The 22,741-nt window shown below is 35.4% G+C and overlaps 1 protein-coding gene across 2 annotated transcripts in view; it reads left to right on the forward strand.

The window, feature by feature from the left end:
• Nucleotides 1-22,741, forward strand: part of LOC131572754 (chemokine-like protein TAFA-2) — a 175,690-nt gene that overhangs the window by 147,414 nt on the left and 5,535 nt on the right. Inside the window, exons 3-5 of one of the 2 annotated variants that reach the window (XR_009276045.1) lie at nucleotides 5,872-6,024; nucleotides 6,994-7,118; nucleotides 20,607-20,852. Coding sequence is in view for 1 of the 2 variants with exons in the window: in XM_058826074.1 (XP_058682057.1) it covers nucleotides 5,872-6,024; nucleotides 6,994-7,118 (278 nt within the window). In the remaining variant the exon portion in view is untranslated. The remainder of the gene's footprint in view (nucleotides 1-5,871; nucleotides 6,025-6,993; nucleotides 7,119-20,606; nucleotides 20,853-22,741) is intronic. The other variant, XM_058826074.1, reaches the window with a different exon arrangement.

Raw genomic sequence — 22,741 nt, forward strand, 5'->3', positions numbered from 1 at the left:
GTTTTTGATAATTTTCCCAATTAAAAAAAATAACATAAGTTTTTCAAATCAATTAAAAAAATGTACAAAATAAAAAAAACCACCCTTGTGGATACAATTCTCTTTGTTTTTATTTGATTTCATAATCTTAATTCACCATAGTTTTCATGTGTCTAGACTATATATCATCATTTACTCAATCACTGTAAGAGGTGCTGCATATTGAATCATCTGAATAAATATCTCAGTTGCAAATCCAGCTATCACCTTTATTGAAAAAAAAATAAATTACTCTGTCATTTACATTCTGATTGAAAAAGCACCCATCAAACCAAAAACATTGAGTTCAAAAGTCTTTGAATTTGATCTTTAAAGGTTTTTTCACTAAGGTTGCTGTTGATGTGTATCTACCAGCGCTGCTTTGGGAGTTAGACACCTTTTCCTGATGTCTGTGCTGCCAGTTCTCCCTTTGGCCCATGGAGCTGAAATAGAGTTGTGCTTTGTTTTGTCTTCACAAAAGAAAACTGGAGCTTGTGTTGCCAAAATCTTGGCTGCTTTTTTTTCCCAACTGCACTAATGACTAGTCAAATCAAAGATTTCATCCTTAACAAAAAGCTTCACATTGCTTGTGTCCTTACATCACAGAACTGCAGTAATATCAGAACCATTGCTGGTAGAGTGGAAGTAAACTGCATTCAAGTTTTTCCCTAACAGCTGTTATATGGATATTATAGAAAATATCAAAGTATGTTAAAACTAATTTAATGAAGAAATTGGATAGTGTATTTGTTTTCATATATCTTAGTCTGACATTTAAAGAGGAAGTTTAGATGGAAATCCTGACTTGGCTGTGGTTATGTAAGGTTTTGATTGCTTAGAAATGGCAGCTACTAACACTTATTAAAATATTGAAAAAAATGCAATAATATTGTGTGGGAGTGTGTGTTTTGTGTGTGTGAGGGAGATTTTGCAAGTTCATTTGTATCCTTCCTCTCTACAGTGACACACTGAGACTGATATGACCTACTGAAATTACTGAAGTATAGCAGAAAAAGAACCTACACTTTTCCTTGTCAATCAGTATGAACAAAGCAAATAAACTATGTGAACAAGAAAGCCCTCTTTTTTCCCCCTGGTCATTTAAGGGTAGGACGGTGATGTAGAACTTGTTCTGGGAAAATGGGATAATATAACCACTAATTTTATTTATTTTCCCAATAGCACCCAATCACACATTTGTTTTAATATTGTGGTATACAATAGTGCCTAATCACTCAGGGAAATGAATGAAGTAATTTGGCAATGTCTGAAATACTGTCTGTTTTTCCTTACAGATGATTATTTAAAAGAGTAATTCCATTATAATCATTAATGTGGATATGATTTACATGAATAAAAAATGCTTATGTACCTACTTTTAAAGACTGGATTGCTGTAGTATTTCATATGGGACATCTTTCTGATCCTAGCCTAGATGACAAAAAGTCTAAAGTGTATAATATATTAGATGCAATGTGGATTGAGACTCGTGGCTAAATGTAATTTCCATTCTTCTATTTATGGCTGATGCTTCTTTTTTCAACTATACCATAGACTCAAACGAACAAAGCTTTGCAGATTTTAAATAGTCTTTGTGACCTCAAAAACATTACCTGAAATAGAATAAAATAAGATTCATTTATTTCATGTAAGAGTACAGAGCTGCAGTTCTTTCAAGCTGATATAGGAACTGGTTTCTGCAGTAGTTAATCAGGTGGCTGCCAGCTCCCTCCTCTTCCCTTTGGCTGAAAATGCTTTTCACTGGTCTCTGCACCCAGTTGTAGGAGCTAAATTGATAGAGAACTAACCCTAAAAAACAGGAAATTTTTCTTCCAGTCCAAATCCCTGGCTTACACTATCAAATGACAGTGTTCATGCAACCAAGGGATGTCTTGCTGGACAAGGGATCTTTTGCTTCCAGTAGCTGTTAGTCATTAGATGGATTGAACTGTATCACCCAGCTGTGCCAGTGTCTTTGCAGAGAGCCTATAATAGAACCTTTTTGATATTTCTTCCTTGCTATTTATATGTGGCCAGTGCATTGATGGAGATCCTGAAGACAGAAACAGGCTGTGACTTTATTTTGTCTAGCTCTTCGCAACATGCTCTCTTCCTCTTTGTCAATGGCAAGTGTATGTGTTCATGCATGACCTGTGCAACTTTCAGGAAAGAAAAGATACAAATAACTGAGCAGACGGGTGGCAGAATTGAGCATCAATGTTTAAGTCTTGAGGCTAGGAAAAGGTGATCATGATGAATGATGGTATTGAGATTTTCTTGATTCAATGCAAGGTTTGCATACCTACACTAAATACCTTATATTCATATTTGTGAATTGAATTGCAAAATAATAATCTTGAATAGTAAATTCCACTCTTCCCTGGAGCAATCTTCCCACAAAAGTAGAAGAGTAAGGGTCATAATTTAGTGCCAGATACACTGTGCAAATGTGACTGAAATTTTATTCATGTGAAGGAAAGAAATATAAAGGAACAATGAAAGAACAAGATGAGTTTTATCTCAAATGAAGACTAGTAATTGTCTAGTTTTAGTTTTTTCCAGGAACACGAGACTGATCACTGAAGTTTCTGGTTATGATTTATGAGATAGGTATTGATGATTTTGCTACATGAAAAAAAGCTGTAAAAGAGGCAGGTTAATTACAGGATATGTTATTAATGGGTGAGATATAGTTATGCCTGTTTTCCAGCCTCTTATGATACAGTGTTAGATCTTCTGGAACATAATTTATATGTATATTATGTTTTGTATAATCATCAGGAAAACTTTTCAATCTGTACACAGAGAGATCTCTGATTCTCTTTATTCAGTACCTCTCCACAGTGATTGCAGGAAGGGCTACTTGCATTAGCAGCAAATGAAATACTGTTTGCAGTGGCTTTGAATAAAGAATTTCTGTAGGATTACAGAAATGACATTCGGTTCCTCAAACAATTTCTGCAAAGCAAGCAGCCTACTTTGAAGTCTGTGCTAAGAGGAAAAGAAACAAAGACAAAATGTGAATCTCCCAAAGTACTATCCTCCTTTTGTGGAATGATCTAGTGGCTTAATGAGGTAATTTGTTTTAGGTTGTAGGGAATCCTTTATCTACTGCATAGAAGCTTTAATTTCACACAAATGTGACAGATACTGTTCTTACTGCAGTGGAACTTAATTATTTGATAGCTTAAGGACCTGAAATCCTCAAATTTCCTCTCCAGGAATTTTCTTGGCAGTTTCTAGATGTCAAATAGAAACTAGATGATGGTTAGCCTAGATTTCTCAGTGTTTGAAATATCTTTGTGTTTTTCTAAGATGTTTTTGTTTTATACCCAGAAAATTTCAAAGCATCTTTATTAAAGATTCCCCAAATACTATCTATAGTATGTGGTTATATTTTGTTCTCTTCCATTTTTCATATGTCTTTTCACCCTTTGAAATGCTTTTCTGTATTGTATGTGACTGTTTAATTTCATTGCACTCTTTTTCCATAAAATTTTTACAATGCCTGATTTTCTCCCCCTAAATACTATAGAGGAGGCTTTAAAAACTATTAAAAAAAAAAATTATTATTTTTTATTTTTTACAATAGCTCTTTTAACTGGCTTTCATTCTTGATGGCTACAGGTGTACATTGTACTTTGTTTTCCCTTAGCGGTATCATGGCATTTCTGTAGACACAGTAAAGCAGTGTAAAGTTATATGATAAGAGAGTGAGAACAATGAATTTCAGGATCAGTGATATACAGAATACAAATTAAAACTAATATAGTGAAAAAGTAAGTGTTTTGAAGTTCTTACCTTCTTACCTTATCTTCTTAATCCTACCACTAAATTTACTTTCTTTTGTAGATTCAGCATCTAGGTTTTTTTATGTACCTTTCATAAAAAACAATTTATTGAATTTGTGTTAGGATGAGTGGGTATGAGGCATGTAATTGCCTATAAAAATTAAAGTTAATGTGAACCTGCAAAAGCAGGATGTGTTTGTTCTGCTATATATTATACATAACCAATATAACCTAGAATAATTTTTTTCCTATTCGCAAATAGAGAACTTTACAACTGTTTTATTAAGAAAAAAGTATTTATTTAAATTGTTTTATTGGCATGTATACAAGTGGAATTGTTTGGAAAAGAATTAAAAGTAATTTTTGGGGCAGCCCATGCTCATAGTTGTAAAAATGTTTGCTCAATGTCATTAAAGGTATAAAATAACAGAGATTGCAAAGTTCAGGCAGATAGTATGAATTGCTTTCCTCATCCTCTATTGAATTAAAAATTACAGTTAGAAAGTGAAGAAAATCAGTGTTTGTATATAAAGAGGTTTTTTTTTTCCTCCTAGATGTTTGATTTAAATGTAACATTTCCACATATCAAAATATGATGGATCATAGGTTAATTGCTTGCATTGTGTTTTATCATTTCAGCTGTAGCACAGCGTGATGTGGTGGAGTATAATCAAACCTGACATAGTACAATGCATTGAGTGATGACAAAGACCACAGACCATTCACTGGAACCTGTTATGCTGAACAATGCATAATTCCCCAATGAAATGTCCAGCAGTTTATATTTTGTTGATGGAGACTCAAGTCTAATTGCTATCTGTGGCTTTTGCCTCTAGAAATTCATGGGGTCCATTGCCCACATCTAGTTTTGTTCCTTCCTCTGGCCTTTTAGGAGCTGACACTGTGAACTAACAACAGAGTGAATCCAGACATCAGTGTTGGGCTCCTGTTCTTAGGGCTTTCTCCTTGTAGAAGCTCTCGTTTGACATCAGGAATATTAAAGGTAGCTGAAGCATTCAGTACACATGCTTTGCATAAAGTACACAAAAAAGTTTAGTAGCAGCAGAACTAAAGGAGCAGACACATATTGCTTCACTTAATTAGTATTCCTGCCATACAAGGTTGTAGGTCAATATCAGCTAAAGTTCAGACTTTTTTCTCATTCTTCTGATGGTAATTAACTATCAGGAATATCAGGACACAGGAATATCTGGTCTTGTATAAGCAACTGCTGAAAGTTTTGTTAAAACTTTTCCCAAACTCCAGATCCTTTGGTAACAGGCTGCTGAACCGGAAAGGGTGTTTTGGTAACTCTCCTCTTACCAAATTGGTCTTCTCATTGGGCTCCAGCAGTATGATTCTGGTAATCAGAGCAGCATGAATAGGAGTGATAGGTACAGATATGGAATAATGAAGATTGTCCTTTTGCCTTCCTTGTTTGAAAAATTTGGTTCCCCATGTTCCCAAACTTTGCAGTGCCAGGTAGAAAAATTTAAAGTGTGTTTCCTTAGTAGATTTTATTTCTGGATTTCATTTGAGGGTTTTCCCTGTGTCCTGCTGGTTGCTCTCTGTCCTCCTGTAGGAAAGTTTTGGGATGCCATCTCAAAGTGTCTTCTGGGCATCAAGACTGGAGGCATGGATTCTGAAAACATATGCATGTATGGGTATTTTAGCATTGATATACATTCATTTCAAACTTTCTCTCATAGGGAAAAAGAAAAAAAAAACATATTGGTAGTGACACACAGCTGTTTATGGGAAATTAATGTAGTTTCTAGGTTAGTTTATGTTTCTGCTTCCTGCTTCACTGGAACAGGCCCATACACAGCCTTATCCAACTGTTCTTCTTTAGCCAGTGTTTTCTTTCTGAGATAGTTATACCTCATTTGGAGAAGAGACCAACTCTTCATTCTAGTGTTAATATCATTGCAATTTTCATTTCATGTGTGGCAGATTGCCTTACAGAGCCAAGTTTAATGCATTTCTAATTAAAAAACCCAAATGAAACAATATGATGTTACTTCTCAAAGTTACCAAATCATTCATCTTCTTATTTTCACAGCTCACCATGTTAAAACTGGGACATGTGAAGTGGTGGCTCTTCACAGATGCTGCAATAAGAATAAGATAGAAGAAAGATCACAGACAGTGAAGTGTTCCTGCTTCCCTGGGCAGGTAGCAGGTACCACCCGGGCAGCTCCTTCTTGTGTTGATGGTGCGACTCCTTCTATTGCTTCCTTTCTTTGTGTTCCTAGGAGTTTTTGCTGGCTTAAGGTCATAAGGGCCACTTAAGGCCACTTCATTACAGTTAACTATTTAAAATAAGGGTAGGAAAGCTGCATTTTGGAGGGGGTGTCCAAGGTGAATGGGAAGAAGATGGAAAAAATCATTGTTTGCTATTAGTCTCTGGAAATGCTAAGCAAAGTTATTAGATGCCAATGAAAGAGGCCTCTTGAGAGGCTAAATTTGATCTAACTAAAAGAGGACTCTTGGAGTCGTATGAAATTCACTTAATTAAAAGTATTTATGCAAAACCTACATAAGCATATAATTTTCATGTGCCACAGTCTTAAATCTAATTTATATATTTATCTCACTGGAAAGAAGCAAGCAAACAAACAGAACACAGTCTGTTTTTAAATCTTTTTAGACCTACACTATTATTTTTATTCACAGTGCAATTTTAGTGTCTTAACAATTCTGGTGTGGGCTCATCTGTTTTATTTGGGAATATACTAGCTGTTTTTTCACAGCTCTTTCTCTGAAAGAGTGTCAGGAATCACCCTTTACATGATCTCTTTAATGCTGATATGTTGTTGGCTGACAGAGAAGCTGTAAATATATCATCATTGAGGAATAAATTTAATCAAGTTATGCTAGGCTATATTATAGACCAAGCAAAAGAGGAGATGCTACTTAAAACTTTGAAATCTGGCTGAGCAAGATAAAAATGAAGTTGGAAAGAAATGCTGTGAAGAGATTGACTGAAGCACATAGCACCTTTTACAAATTGGAAACCTAATTTCCTGTGGAGGTTCTGAGGTGGCTGAAAAGCACAGACTAGCTATCTAGTCAACATATTTCTCATATTTTCCTGGAAAATAAAAGAAATGCTGTAACGTAATGGCATCCAAAAGTGTCCATTTCAACAAAATACAAATACATTTGTTTTCTTCTCTTATAGCTTCAATAGTGGAGCAGAAATGGTGGTGCCACATGCAACCATGTCTTGAAGGGGAGGAATGTAAAGTTCTTCCAGATCGTAAGGGATGGAGCTGTTCCTCTGGGAATAAAGTGAAAACAACTAGGGTAGGTATGATACCAACCTGACATGTTACCAACAAGTTAAAAAAAAAAAAAAGTGCACAGGAAATTGGGTGCACAAAGAAGACGTAAGCTGAGAAGACTAAAGAAGCATGGGAAGAGAGTTGTACTGGGATTGGACTTCCTGGTCCCTCACACTTTTCTCAGCATACTTTACAATTGTTTGAACATAATAAGCTGTGTGCCAGACCTTCTCAGGTAAGCACTGGGGATAGTAGAGTTGATACCTTCAACTAACAGCAATGATCAAATGCATGATAATCTAATATGTATTTCTCCCTGAAATCAGTTGCACTAAGTCTGTATACTTTGCTAAGCTCTTCACTCAGAGGACAGCAAACAAGCATTTTTGTCAATTACATGGAATGACCATGTTTCTACATAGAAACCGCAGAGTATGGTAAGCATTTGATGTATGTCATTACAGTATGATCTGGTTCTTTCTATACTGGATAACTGTGATTTACTAAAAAAATTTGACAGAGCTTCAGGGAGTTCCTTTCCTTCATTTGACGCTTTTCATATTATTGCTTCAAATTTATATTAACAGAAATATATTTAAAGGTCATCATATACAATGCCTGACAACAGAGGCACATCAACAACAAATGCTGTCATCTTTGCATTTTGGTGGCTAAGAGAAACAGAAGAAAAACAAATTCTTCAGATAAGCATTAAACACACAAACTTCCTAAAACTATGACATTGTATCTTGTCAGGGTCAACAAAATTCATCAACATACAAAAGATGAAAATGTACTCTGAAGACACATATGCATGTGTTGAAACACACTCCCCCCTGCACCCCAGCACATGTACTCATGACTGATTTTTCTTTTATGTATTTAATAGTTTGTAGTGTCAGGCCATAATATGCTAGACTGGTTATACAGGTGTTTGAGCATCTATGTAATTTTAGTGAAATATTCCTTACATAGGCAGTAAATTTCTGGTACACATTAGTCGTGGTCAAATGTAGCATGCACTGATTAAATTATATTCCTGCTCTCCACAGAGAGCTCTATATGTCTCAGTTTCTGTATTTATAAGTCTCCAAAACATTTTGACATTCTTTGAAGGAAGGATGCTTCCTAAATGTTTGTTTTAAAGTTGCCTCACTGAATCCACTTTCAGATGTGTTTCTTCTGAAGACAGCCCTGCTGGAATGCTGCTCACACTGAACTTTGTAAATGCCAATGCAAATACAATTATATGCATGTAAAATGTATGTGCATATATAATATAATCAAAAGGAATCAGATAGATATTTAATAATAATAATAGAACCAGAACCAGAACTAGAACTAGAACAAGAATTGTGTGTATTTTGAAATTTTTCCTGGTTACTACTGCGTGACACAATTAGTGTTACAGAATACTTGCCACTTTATGTGTATTAAGAGGGTTTAACAAATGGTAAGTAAAAATGTGGGCCTGGATTATACTTCTGTAGGAAAAGAAGAGGTCACAAAAAGGGAAAAATCAATTATGATTGCTTTGATGAGATTTCTTCTTAAAAGTTTGTCAGAATATGGGTTTATCTGCTTTGGTTGGAGTTAGGAAGTTTTTTTTGCTGTTTTGCTAAAGAAGCCTAAGGCTCTTGTCCTCAGAGCTAATGCCTTTGTTGTTAGACTTTTAGGCCTGTCTCTTTGCAGCAGCTGGAATTTTCTTTTTCTCCATGGTGGGGGCAATTCTCAGGATTCATTTCATACCTCTTCAGTAATGATGCTTTGGAAAAGCCAGTTCTTTTCTCGACTTTTTTAGCTGTTTATTTGCTGCCATAAACACTGATTCAGTACAATAGCTACCATAACCTGCTTACAGACCTAGCACCACTGAAAGGAAAATACTAGTCACCTTCAGTCCCCTCTATTTTTTTGCCTTCTAGTTTGTCCAGATATTGTATGTTTTCCTCCTTTTTCCTTCATTTCCCAGAGCTGAAAAGCTATTCTGAGGCAATAGCAAACTTCAATTCAAATTTCTGACTGCAAATTGACCTAAGCCACTGCAAACAGTTCAGTGACAGGTGAATGAAGGTCTCTGTCTTTCACATACGGCAACCTGTGATTTTAAGAGACATGATTCTGATGGCCATTAAAATATATATTGCTACTGGAAATATGGGTGGTTCTTCCTGTTAACAGAGTAGCATATTATCAAAGAGCAAGTACTTTTCCCTAATATGTAGTCACTACCATATTTTTGCAACTCCTCTTTCTGCTCCCCAAGGTCTATATAAATAAAAGGAAAAATTCTAAACTGCTCTTTTTTTTAAAAAAAAAAAATACCCCCCCTCTTTTTTTTTTTGAGAGTAATAAAAATAACTATACAGAAAGCCAGTTATGATTAAGAAAGTTATGAATAATAAGTTTCCAATTGTCAGATGAAATAACCTATATGTGATTATCATGTATAATGAAAAACCATAAGGAAACAAAGGGAACTGAATAACTTGGGTGATTAAGTAGTTACAGAAAAACTTTCACAAGGCTTTCCTGAAAGAGAAAAAAAAGTTTATCTTCACCTCCAAACATTTTCTGTAAGTTTGCCTTCTTCATGTGCCAAAATCCTAACCCAATTACCCGCTGAGGTACTGTCATCTACAGGAAACCAAGTTCAAAAGTAGCAGCTACTTTTCCACATCTTGAGCTGTTAATAGTTAATCTTTATGTTAGAAAAAAAAAACAGTGGAGGAAGGAGATATTTTTATTTGTCCACCTCTGTTTGCATATTTAATCTCACTATTGTAAAAAATTGTGATACTGACTTCCTAATAGTTATGGAATTAGTCACTAAGCAAAAAAAAAGCCAGATGAAAAATGGCAGAAAACTAATTGATTTTTTAAAATGTGGCATACTTGAGGTTTTGTATTTTGTTCAGTTACATAGATCTAATAAGGTCATACATGAATAATGAATTAGAAGTACTCAGAATTTAAATGTTAAGAAATCTAATTTTGAAATTATTTACCTTTAGAATACAAAAACCAGGTATTATTTTCCTAATTTGTTTGCATATTAGTGGGAATAGGTTGATATGAAGAATTAAGCATAGAAAGAATATAGTGAATAAATATAGGGGAAAAATGAGAATATAGGGAATATAGGGAAAAAAATGTGTCTAAATAAGATGAATACTGATCATGCTGATTTAGAATTGACTGTTTTGGTTCTGTGTAGCCTGCAGGAGAGGAAGGGGGAAAAAGGCAATGACAACTTAGGTAAATCAGTAAATTTTTTCACTTCATATAAAAAATACGGGCTTGTGTTCCTGGGCATACCACAACAAAAGAGGATGTTCATGAATATATTAGGAGAATTATGAGATGATTATGAGCATGGCTGAGGTTTTACAAGGCACACTTGGGCATTTTCTTTCAGGCTGAGAAACTGTTGTGAAAGGAAACAATTGCATTTTTTTTCCCACAAGGCTAGCCTCAATTTTTGATACATAAACACAAAAATTTTGTCTTGTTGCCCTCCTTAAATGATGAGAAAAGTGTTTCAAAAAACTGGAAAATCCAATTTTTTAAAAAATTTGAAATACTCTTTCTTCTACAGTCTCTTTCTAATATAATTATTCTAGTTCCAGAAGTTCTATTTCTTGTTTTCTTTCTTTTTTATGTTTCCTTTTTCTTCTTGCAATACAGGAAAGAGCCTGTATTAAAAAAAAAAAAAAAGTAATTTTCCCATCAGTTGAAAAATATATCATTATTATATATAAAACGGAGAATGAAATCTTAAAAATTCTCTGAGTTTATATCAAAGAGATGAGCCCTTTACGAAGACTGAAAACTAATGTTTTGCAGATAACAGCTGAAGAGAAAGAATTAAATATTTCTCTTTGTTATGGGGTATATTGCACATCAGAGGTCTCTCTCTGGATAAGGCTTTTCCCTGGGCAACTCTAGATGCTGGGCTTTACTTGTATTTTTAAGAACAGTACAATACACATATATACATACAGGACAATACAATATACATACAGTAGTAATCTGTATGGAAGTGCATGTTGCAGCTCCTCCTGGGGTTCCAGTTCTCCAGGCACCCAGCCTGGGATCATCTTGGAACATATCATGGCTCCTGGGCAGCTCATAAACCTGTGTGTCTTTCCTGCAGAAATTAGGGAAAAAGAACAAGGTAAAGTGGTGTAGCCTGGGTCTCATCTCGAGATTCTGGAGGTGGAACATGACTGAAGAAGTGTGTACTTGCTCCAGGCAATGGGAGAGTGTTCCCAGGCTGATATTTTATGTAGCGAAATCTGCATTGGTATTTTTCATGAGAAAATGTGTAGAATGAAATAGGCTATTTCAGTTGAATGGGACATACAATGATCATCTCATCTGGCAACCTGACCAATTCAGGGCAGACCTAATTAAAACATGTAAATAAAGACAGTGTCTAAATGTCTCCTAAAATCTGATAAGCTTAGAGACCTCTCCAGGAAGTTTGTTCCAATGTTTGACTGTTGTCTTGGTAAAGAAAAGCTTCTTAGTGTTCAGTCTAAACCTTCCCTGGTGCAGCTTTGAACCATTACCCAGTAATTAAATGGTACCTTTTCCTCAGGCTTTTAGTTTGATTTGGTAGAACTGCCTGTGGAATGAGGCATAGTTTAACACTAAATTGTGGTTAAATTATGTGGGGTAGAATTTACTGGACTTTGCTTGGGTTAGGACTCTCTAGAGTGCGATAACTAGCCGAAGCTGGAGACTGTCATTTTAGTTTCAGATAGAATTTTTCAGTTCCAGAGGGCAATTGATTCTGTTCTAAGATAAGTCAGATGAATTGTCTTCTGGAGGTTCTTATGTTTCTCAAAGAATCTAGAGGAAAACTACCATGACAAACTTAGCCCCTAATGTTTAGATACTTAATGTTAAATAGGAAGCAGGTGTCTTAGATAATTTAGTCCCTTTGATGTGGTCTTCAGCAGGAAGATGACCATAAAAGCCCATTCATTCCATGTCAGTTTGGGAAGCTTTGGACTTTGACCACTATCAAATGTGATATAATAAGAGTTTAAGAAATGCTCATATTCTGAAGATGCACAGCTATGAGCTAAATCAATGACTCATACTATGATGAGCAACATGTCCACTATCTGCTACTCACTAAAAATTTGCAACAGTGCATGTTCTTTTAGAATTGTTGGTGTAATACTAATACTAATAATATAAATTAACAACAACAAAAAAATCAGATACATAGCAGATATTGATTGTTAACCCCTGAAAATCTCTAGAAAATGAAAATGAGTAATGTTTTCCTAAAAACAAGGGAAAGAAGTATTTTCAGCCAGGTTATAAAGGGCCATAATTTGGAAATGAGCATTCAGCTTCTGGAATAGCTGAGCACTTACACTTTTAAATGGGCTGAAGGAACCGCAGTTGTTTCTCTGAAAACTGGCTAATATGTTTTACCATGTGGAGGAAAGCACACTGCAGAACAGAAAGAAATCAATACCTAGTATATTACTATGTAACTATATGCCAAACCAATATCAGAAATAGAGTAGTGCAATAAAATAAAATAAATATTACAAGAGCAGAGAGAAATAAAACAGAAATATTACAGGGCCAAAAATAAATCTATAGTGAGTATATTTATCTACATTTCAAATCCAAATCTGAATTCCAAATCAATACCAGAGATAGATGAATAATGTGAAAAGAACTGAAATATTGCCAGGATGGTGAGAAATCCATCCTGAGAGTGTCTATACCTTCAAAAACAATATAGGAGAGAGCCTGAACTCAGTTACTTGTAATATCCCAGTTTATCTAATTTTATGTTTTGGCTTCCAGAATTTAAAGGAAACTCAAAATTGAATAAGATATTTTTCCTTTTGGAAAAAGAGGAAGTGTACTGTCCAAACACACTAACTGGCTTCATTCTGTTCTTCTTTGAAGACAAACTGTGTTCAGTATGTGCATCCCACTCCCTCAATCAATGCAGTTTTGTTGCTGTCTATAAATACTGCTTACACTTTTACCCTATCTCTTCTTTTTCACTTGCAAATGCTTGGTTGTTTCTGAATTAATTACAGCTGGTGAAAGGAGAGACAGTAATGTTATTTATGTTTTAATTTATAAAATATGCTGTTCATAACCCTTTCAGCATAAGGAATGGAAGGATCTCTGTTGGGTACCTTTACATTTCGGTGGGCTACTCAGATTCCCAGTGTCAAGAGGCAGCATAAATTGGTGACTCAAATACTACCAGTGCTGTCATAACCATAGCTTGAGTAAGACAACATAATACAAGAGAGCTAAAATGTGTCCCTGGATATGAAAGGAGAATGGCATTTTTCTTTTAACTGAGCCTTACCGTGTGTTAGCAATGCAGCAATGTTAGTTGTTGGTCTGTACTTCACACAAGCAACAGATCCATAGGCTCTTTAAGTGTTACTGTTTTTTCTGCCAAAGTTAAATATGTGGTTGGTAGCATCTTCCCTCTTGTCTTCGTTCCTCTTCTTCTTCTAGGCTTTTCAGAAACAGCAGTAGTAATGAAATGGAATTAGAGAAAGCAGAAATTAATCATCTAAATATTATGTACAAGTTATTCCAGGATGTTTCTGATAGGCACAATGTATGGTAGTTGTGGTCAATGAGTGGTAAGAAAGCAGTGTATTTCTCACATGACATTGTACATATACATGACATTTTACAGTGTAAAACTGCTACTAACTTACATGACATAAAAAAATTTGCCTTTTGTTTTGAGCACTGAGAAATTTGAAATAATGGTAGGATGGATCAGTGATCTGCCATGTGTCAGGTACAGGAAGTCCTTTTCTTAATATTACGCAAGGGGGTATATAATTGAAGAAACCACCTTTCTGTAAAACTACTTTGTTCCTCTGCCTCACTTCAGAGCCTCTGTATAGACTCCTCAGCTCCTACTTTAATTTCAAATGAAGATTTATGGGAATAATGTACATATATACAGTGACCAGCAATACCTGGTGGTTCATAAAAATGATGTGATTACAATATAAGTGAGCACACAGACTGTAGCAAAATACTGCCCATGGAAAAGAGTGATTGCACTTGTGACAGCCTCTTTGTTGCTATGGTATCTCTTTCCATGCCTTTGGCTAATCTGTCACTAGGAGAAATTTGCAGCTGTCTCAGCATGTTTCTCATTGCTAACTCAGAGACCACTGTATCTAATCTGTCATTAAAATAGCAGTAAATGGTACACACACATTTTCTAAGAATAAATACAATTTTTAAGGGACAAATAAGCTGATAATGGAAATATGATATTTTCTAGGATCAAGCTGGACTTTTGTATTAATCAGTAATTATTATTTTGATCTAGCACCACAGTTCTGTCATTCTGAAGCTTTGTATTTTTTTGTAGGGCACCTAAACACTAATCTTTTGGGACACTTGGACATTTTGATGGAAATAGTTAGCATGCCAGCCAACACATGTTAAAAAGAATCATCAGTATTCAGGGATATACAATTTAGTGATTTTCCTAAAAATAGCCTTTATATAGCAAATTTGCTTGATTAATGTGAAGTTGTGTGCCTAGTTCTATCCTATGTATAGATGGGATGGGCATGCCTCCATTTGGCAGGAGTCTAGGCCCACAGCTTGATGATGGTTCCTTTGTGGTCTCAGAAATCTAGACGTGTCGTGGTGCTTTCCCCAAGAGCAAATGTACTCTAAAATATCTACAAAAGACTAGTTATGGAATAATGGATTAAAGGAAGAAGTACTGTGGTGTGAAATGCTATAGCAAAGTCATAGACTGAAAGGTCAGTAAAACTTTTTGGGCAGATGAGGATAATCCAAGCATTCAAATCCCAAGACATTTTCAAAATGTCAAATTTCAAAATTTTCAAAAGTTTCAGATTTTGTTTAGTTCTGTTCTGACTTTGAGACCTATGGTTACTGAAATGAAGAATCAAAGTGAGTAGTATCAAAAAGAGAGAATGAGTTAAAGGCAATATTCACAGGTACAGGTCTTTTGAAAAGAGGGAACCTGATTATACATTACCTTGCTGTGTCTCCCTGTGAAGACACCGAGTCTGGTCTCAAGCTATTCAGGAGGCGCAATATGATTTTTTTGGTTTTTTTTGTGAATAGACACACTGTAAAAATAATGAGAAATGAAATCTTTTGCAGTCTCTTCATCACACTCACAGCATAGCTGCACTACATCTGCACTACATATGCTGTAGTTTATGCATTTTTATCAGGGAATAGTTTTTTCAAAGGTAAGACTGCAGCTAGGATACATTGTAAAGCACCATTTTAGCTTCTCCAGAACCTGAACCTTGACAGAATTATGATGCAATCAAAGGAAACTATTTCTGCAATATTTAAAGAGAAATGCAAATATATATTAGTTGTACGTCATTAATTACTAATCAGTGATTTTTGCAACCATTACTTTCTTTCATGTGCAAATCCTCCAATTCACCTGTCCAGCCAAGACGTTTTCTGCCTTTGTCCCAAAAGATTCAACTTGTGATTTATTTTATTTATTCTTCTGCCTTGTCCTTTGCTGGCATGTTTGAGATATTGACCTCATGTCTGAAGAATAATTTTCTGCCTCTGTGATGGAAAAGAAGAACAATTTCTTAAGGCTGTTTATTAATGACTGGCTTTCTTCACTTCCCCATGAATTTCCACTTTTCCAACATCCTGACACCAAAATCAAAGGTGTTTCCACTTCCATTTGCAGCTTCATTCTGCCAGTTTCTTTGCCATTCACAGTTGTGCAAGAAGGGCTCTTTGAATATCTAGTCGTCTTCTTAAATTTTCTTGGAAAATTTTAGTCAGCTTCTAATATCTCAGAAATTAATGCACAAGATGATACTCAAATGCCAGTATCATGTGAGTCATGCTGGCATGCTCTAAATGTAGTGCTTCTTCCTTGTCTCACCCTCCTTTTTAGTCTGTAGAGACTTCTTTGGATCATTTCTGCTAGTCAGAAATGATACATTTCTGGTCAGAGAGACCAGGGTATTCTGAAACCTCACATTATCTGCTACCTAAATAGCTGCAGGCAGAATTTTTTCCTCTTTCCCTGGGTATTTGGCACAGGCTGCACAAACTGTATCACTGCTTAGCTGCAGCAATGTATGAGGGAGGGGAAGACTGGCCCTCAATTGTTCAAAAGGTAGTGCTTTCAATTCTTCAAAATAACATAGCTTTCTTCCTCTTATTTCCTTACTCATTAGGACTGATTATAGAAAACATCAGAAACACCCCCTTGGCACAGCTCTGCTTTTCTGCCTTCTTATAGGGAAGGAAATGAATAATAATCACTATGAAGTGAAGAGTCAGACGTACAGAACATTCTGAGCCTACACAGTCACCGTTGGAGGAGTGAACAACTCTCAAACCAGTTGAAATCAGATTACTCAGATATTATTCCCTTGCGCAGAAAAGTGAATATTGTAATTCTTAACTGTCTCCCTAATAATAATGAAGATAGTCCCATTCTTTGTGAAAACTCTTCTAAATGAAGAAAAAATTCAGGCAGGAGTAAGTGGAAGATTGCTGCCTATAAATTAATAAAGACAACCAACATAGAGTTAATTTCCATGAGAATTTCAAAATTCCTTATATTTTTTATGACTTGTAGTTTACTCCATCTACCACCCTGTGAGCACCGAGTCAATTTCAGGAAAGACACTACTGCTGTGTTTAGAGAAAAGTCTCCAAAGGACTGTCCATATTCTATAAAATGGACTCTGAGCTTTCTTCTACTGCATTATTAGAATACACAGATGATCCCTTCTCAGATTTTACAGTCCTGATTATCATCCATCACCTTCCATATCTGCAGTGATGAATGTCATGAAACTCTTAAGTGCAGGTTCTGCGTGAAGCTACAAAATATCCAGTCCACCAGAGCTTATTTTTATGATGAAACCTGTAAAATTATGTTTGCAAGACCAAACAAAAATTTATCTCCAGTTTGTGAAGATTAGTGGGTTCTCAAGGAAACAATGGATTGTGTCTGATCAACATGTATCTACAGACTCAGTTGTTATAGATATGAGAATTTTAATAGAGCTGCACTTTAGTCTCTTCAGGTTGAAGAATGTCAGAAGATAAATTACTGATGCCATACAGAAGAACTTGTTTCTTTATCCTGCATTCAATCCTATTATTCCTGAATAGCCTGAATTTGTGGCTTAGGAACATGTTCCTGCCAAAGGAAGACCAAAGGACTTCATCACTGCTCATGCTGTTGCTAATTCAGGCAAATGCACTCCAAAATCAGATTAGTTGCTCTATAAATTGGAGATCTCTCTATCCTGATGCCTTGTCAGCTTTTCAGAGAGACTTTGGAAAATGCAAATTTCACATCTTTAAGGCATCATTCCAGTTCCACTTGCTAATAATTATTGTTCATCATCCGCAAAGTAAAGAAAAGGAAGGGGAGACATTCTTCTAGAATGCAGCTTGACAGATTTGAAGCCTGTAACTTGAAAAGCCAATTACTTTTTAGAAGGTCATTCAGGAAATTGCTAGAGTCCTTTTTCTTTCTCGTGACCTTAAAGCACATCATTGTGGAATTACATTCCTGAAATTTGAAGGCAATGACCTCTTCTGAGCCTTTTGGTCTTTCCTTCATTACATGAGGTTTTAGAATTCCAGAGTCTAATTGCAATTATTTGCTTTAATTTATTCATACTGACTTTGTCTTAGGCCACATTCTATTTAGAAGATAATGAGAAGATGCATGTATGGGACAACTGGACAGGTTCTATAAGGAAGACAAATTAAATTGAATACCACAGTAGGTTCTTAGTTAAAACTCCTAGCATTCACTTTTAGCTCTGACAGAACACTTCTTTTCTCTGTAGTGTGAAGTTCTTAAATAGTATCCAGATGATCCTGAGTACACAGGTGTTACAAAGTGTAACTTTCACCTGGATGTCTCCATAATGCTGAAGCAAGAAAACATTCACTTATAAAACTGACAGTACTTGTTCTTTTAATCTTTGACCAAGATGACTACAACTGTTGTGAATCAGAAACCATAATCTTGACTGTGTCTTAGTGAAAGAGACTTTATGTGTTGTTTTCCTGGGCAATGAGTTCATGCCCATCTATGTTCATCTGTGAGAGTCTCTGGGTGAAAAGCCCTCGTCTTCCTTTTTCACTTCTATTAGGACTTGAGAAAAGACATCAGACATTCTGAAATCCTCCAAATCTGCCACCTTTCTTCTCTTTTTTATCTGTATTGGAGTGATGGCATGATGGGTACTCATATAGGAGAAGGTTAAAATTAAACTTCCTGAAAATAATTTTATATTCTCTGAATGGGTACCCACTACTCTGCCAGTACCCATTTTTTTAAAGCCAAAATCCCAACCACAGAAAAGTCTTTTCTTTGTGTGGAAATTCTAAATGGATGAAAAGAGAAAGGAAAATGACCAAAGAAATTCAAGCTGATAACTGATTCATTGTTTTAAAATATTTTTTCCGTCCTGGATATTGGTTCTGCTGTTTTCTAACTTGTTTTTTAGTTGTCTTATATTCCCTCAGCTATGGCAGTATTCCTGGAGCCAAATGTGAGTGCACTTCCTCAAAATGCCAGCAGTGGAAGCTGGTAAACAAGTGGGGAAAAATCACCAGAGGAATCTCTGAAGCTTGGGACAAAGGCAGAAAACACATCAGTACCGCACTAACAGAACAGCAGGTACTCTTATAGTGAAGATAAAATTACAGGTAAGGAAATAATTTACATTTCTGTTTTGAACTTGTCCAAAATGGCTTGTTACTCTCCACTCAAAATACCAGGAAAAGCCCTACAGCATAAAATCTGAAGAAGAAAAAGATACTTGATTAGAAAAATTAGACTACCTGATTTTTTTTATTAGTGGGGATAATTGGAAGCTCAATCTGACCTCCTTTCTGGAAAAATATATTAAAAGATGAAAATCCTTTATGCCAGTTAGACAATTTAAAACTTCAGTCTAGTTTTAAAACAAGGCTGGGTTTGGGTTTTTAAAATTTGTTTTGGTTTTTCTTATTTAGAATGTAAACACAGGAGACTGCTTCTTATAGGTTTCCCTTTCCAATCAAAACCAAACCTTTTCTATAGGTAAGTGAAGTCAGATAAAGCGAAAACAGGACCCTGTTCCCATCTCTCCATTTCTACTTGCTTCCTGACATTGGAAAGGGTAACATGACTCTTTATTATGCTCCAGTTTCCTCATATATTGAAAGGAAAGAGGTTGTTTTTATCTCCCACTTGGTATGATTAGGTGGGATAAGTGTTGTAGAAGAGAAAAAAAATTACATTTATCTAATTAATTGTCTTGCAGTCTTTTATGCCGCCATGCTGCAGTCCCACTATGGAGCTGTGATCACCATAAAAAGCTCAAGAGGATATATCCTTGTCTGAATTGCTGCAGTTATTATCTGTTACAGAAAGTTAAATAAGGTTTAAGTCTTCTTTTAATATAAAACTGTTGTCTTTAAATGAAACATTGTGTTAAGTTAAAATAATTCTACCATAAACTCAGTTCTCTACCAAGTTACAGAAACATTGAGAAAACTAGACTAGGCTCAATGCACTGGCAAAACCTTTTGTAAGACGGTAATAATGAGTACATAGGAAAGGCTAATGAATTGGATTTAGCCTTGATGTAACTTGTATGTCTTCATCAGCTATTCACTATCATAACTGTCCCAGTAAATTACACCAACTAATTTTATTTTGTAAACTGTCCAGTTCAAGGAAATATGAACACAGGACCATAGTTGTTTCATAGTATTCAAATACGTAGAGATTTTATTTAAGCAAGAAATTATTGAAGTTTTGAGTTTAATCTTGTATATTTCCAATGAACTGCAGCATAATATTTAAGTTAAATATGTTAAGAAAACAAAAGAAGAAAACTTAAATAAATTTTGGTGATTTTTTTGAGATGCTGTGTATCACTTTTCAGAAGCAATCATTATTGGCAGGTCCAAAATCTGTGTCAAATATCTAGATAAAGAACTATCTGTCTGAACTGAATATTGTCTTTTGAAATGTGTAATGTGTCATCTGTTATTTTATGTTGTTTCCTGTAACCTTCTAATTTTTTTACTTTTTTTTTTTTTACTTTAAACAAATATGAGAAGAACACACTCAAATGTTTCATTTTGAAGGATTTGTCTTCTGACTTCATGACGCCTTTCCGTACCACAGGTCTATGCATGGGCTTATTCTCAAAGAACTTTTCACTTACTGTTGTGTCATACTTAAATGTTGCTGATATACTATCAAAAAATGAGTGTAATCTATTTGTTTTTTGCTTTTTGGTTTGAAATTGAGTATTTTGAAGACCATGCACTTTTCCTAAGAGAATTGTCTCAGATTCTGAAATTTGCTTTTCCTGTCATTTTGTATTTTTCCTTGTAAGCTTAAAAAATATTCCAACTATCCCAGTTTTGTTTTCTGTAACTAATTTCATAACAGTGTAGTACTTGACATGTGTTTGTTTCTTAGGCAAACGTGTAAAACTCCTCAAGTCCGAATGGAGAAGTAGAGAAAGGAGGTTTCTGCTGTGCCTGATGACAATTTTTGTTTTTCCACACACAAAAAATATTCTGGCTCCACGTTGGAGCACTAGTTGTGATGAATCCTAGTCTTGGTCGGATTCTAAGGAAGGGCCAGAACGTTCGTTGAGGAATAAAGAATAAACCACTCCAGAAAATGAGTTCCAGCCCCGGTTTATTACTCACAGAGCAGCAGGTGTGTACAAATACAGGTTTACATAGTGTTAACAGGAGTTGTTGTACCTTACTTCTCATTGTAGTTGCTTAGTTTGCTGCAGACATTAAAGAATTGCAGCTTATTTGGGCAGTGTTCCTGGAGGGTGGTTGGAGAGACTGATTGTGCTCCTAAGCAGCCTCAAGAGCCCTAGATGATTCTGAGAGTTTTAAAATGGGTTTCTTCACACACTCTACTTTCAAAGATAGACCCAGTTGGTAAACTTAAATTACTCACTCTCATGGGAAAACAAAAGATGATCTGGATAACAGCACTTGGTGAAGAAGTCCATCTTAATACATTCTGTCTGGTGTGTCATCTGTAGTTGAAAGCTCAGTATCCCATACTGAATTACTTGAATTTTAGAAAAAACTAAGAAATGAGTATTTCCATTATATTCCTAAGATAGGCTAGAAGTTGTCTATCTTAAAGCTGTGTTAAAGATGAAGACCTTTATCTTTTACAGGAACATATGCCATGCTCTGAGGTAATTTTCCATTACCTACTTTCCTAGTCCTACCTTTCAGACTATTTGAAGTAATTGGAAAGCTCACTTTACATGTGAAAGATTTCTAAAGCCTTTTAGTTTCAATTAAATTTAACACTGATTGCCTAGATGTTCACTTTACCACCAAAAATTTCCTGCTGAAATCCTTAAGAGCAGTGGGAAATAAAGGAGTACAGAGTTATATTTCAAATGGCATTGCATGAAATGAGTTTTCAAAATGTTTGTGTCTCTATAATGGAAGTCCTAAGCACAGGAACTATCACAAGTGCAATTCTAATTAGTCGCTATGCAATAAAAATATGAAAGAATTACAAGGTTTTAGAGCCTCATGGTTATCAAAGACCTGAGAACCTTTTGAGTCATGGTCTGGGAAATACTCTTTTTAATTAATAAAATGAGCTAGTCATAGGTCCTGAAGGACAAGTGTGCGGATCTAGAATTCTAAATCACTTAACAGGCTTGGGAATATGTTTAGATTAATACTTTTCATACTGCAGTGCCTCAAATAAAACTAAGGGAACAATTTCAAGCTCTTGAGTTCTTAAATAAAAAGTTAGGTAGGGTCAAAATTTTATAAGCAGGAATGAAACATTTGATGACTTTAAAAAGTGTCATCCAATACATAAACTTCTCTGAAGGTAATTGAATCTGTGTAGTTATCATTAAATATCTCTTTTCCAGACTGCTCACAAGGGACTCAAATTTTGCCTTTTGTCATTAGCCCAAGTCAACTAAGGGCCTATGTCCTAATTAATGGTTCTCTCTTGCAGCTCCCCTGAAATGTGCTTGAGTCACCTTCATTTCTCAGGCTTCAGAAATGGTTCCTCCTGCCTCTAGAAACTTAGTTATTTAGCAATAAAGACCCAAATCCTCACCTACCTACTGTAAAGAGTCTGTGTGTATAGGAGCCCTATTCCAGAAAGGTCCTTAACATCTTTTTGTTTGCTTTCCCCAGTTCATTGGAATATTAATTTCAGGATTATCCATCTGTGAGGAAATTGTGAACCTGTCTTTTGCTAACATTTGGAAAGTACTCTGGATTATCACTGGTACAAGATAGTAATACTAGAACAGAAGCATTGTCCAAGTTACAAGTTGAACTATGTCAGTGAATGAGCATGCACAAGTGGCAATGCAAACTGGCATTTGCATTCACAAGCCATGTATAAATGATAGTTCATGGCAAACACTGTATGGATTATAAAGTTTCAGGAAATAGTGTGCTTCCATCTGTTCCAAAGATTCATTTCTAACCTCAACCTCATTCTCAGAGGGCATGAGTGGAAAAAATGTTCTGGCAGATGTTTGTTTCTGGTTATAGGGGCTGTTTCTACATTGTAATATTTATATTAAGTTCTTACTA

This window comes from Poecile atricapillus, chromosome Z (assembly GCF_030490865.1).
Source record: "Poecile atricapillus isolate bPoeAtr1 chromosome Z, bPoeAtr1.hap1, whole genome shotgun sequence".
In the NCBI taxonomy this organism is placed as follows: domain Eukaryota; kingdom Metazoa; phylum Chordata; class Aves; order Passeriformes; family Paridae; genus Poecile; species Poecile atricapillus.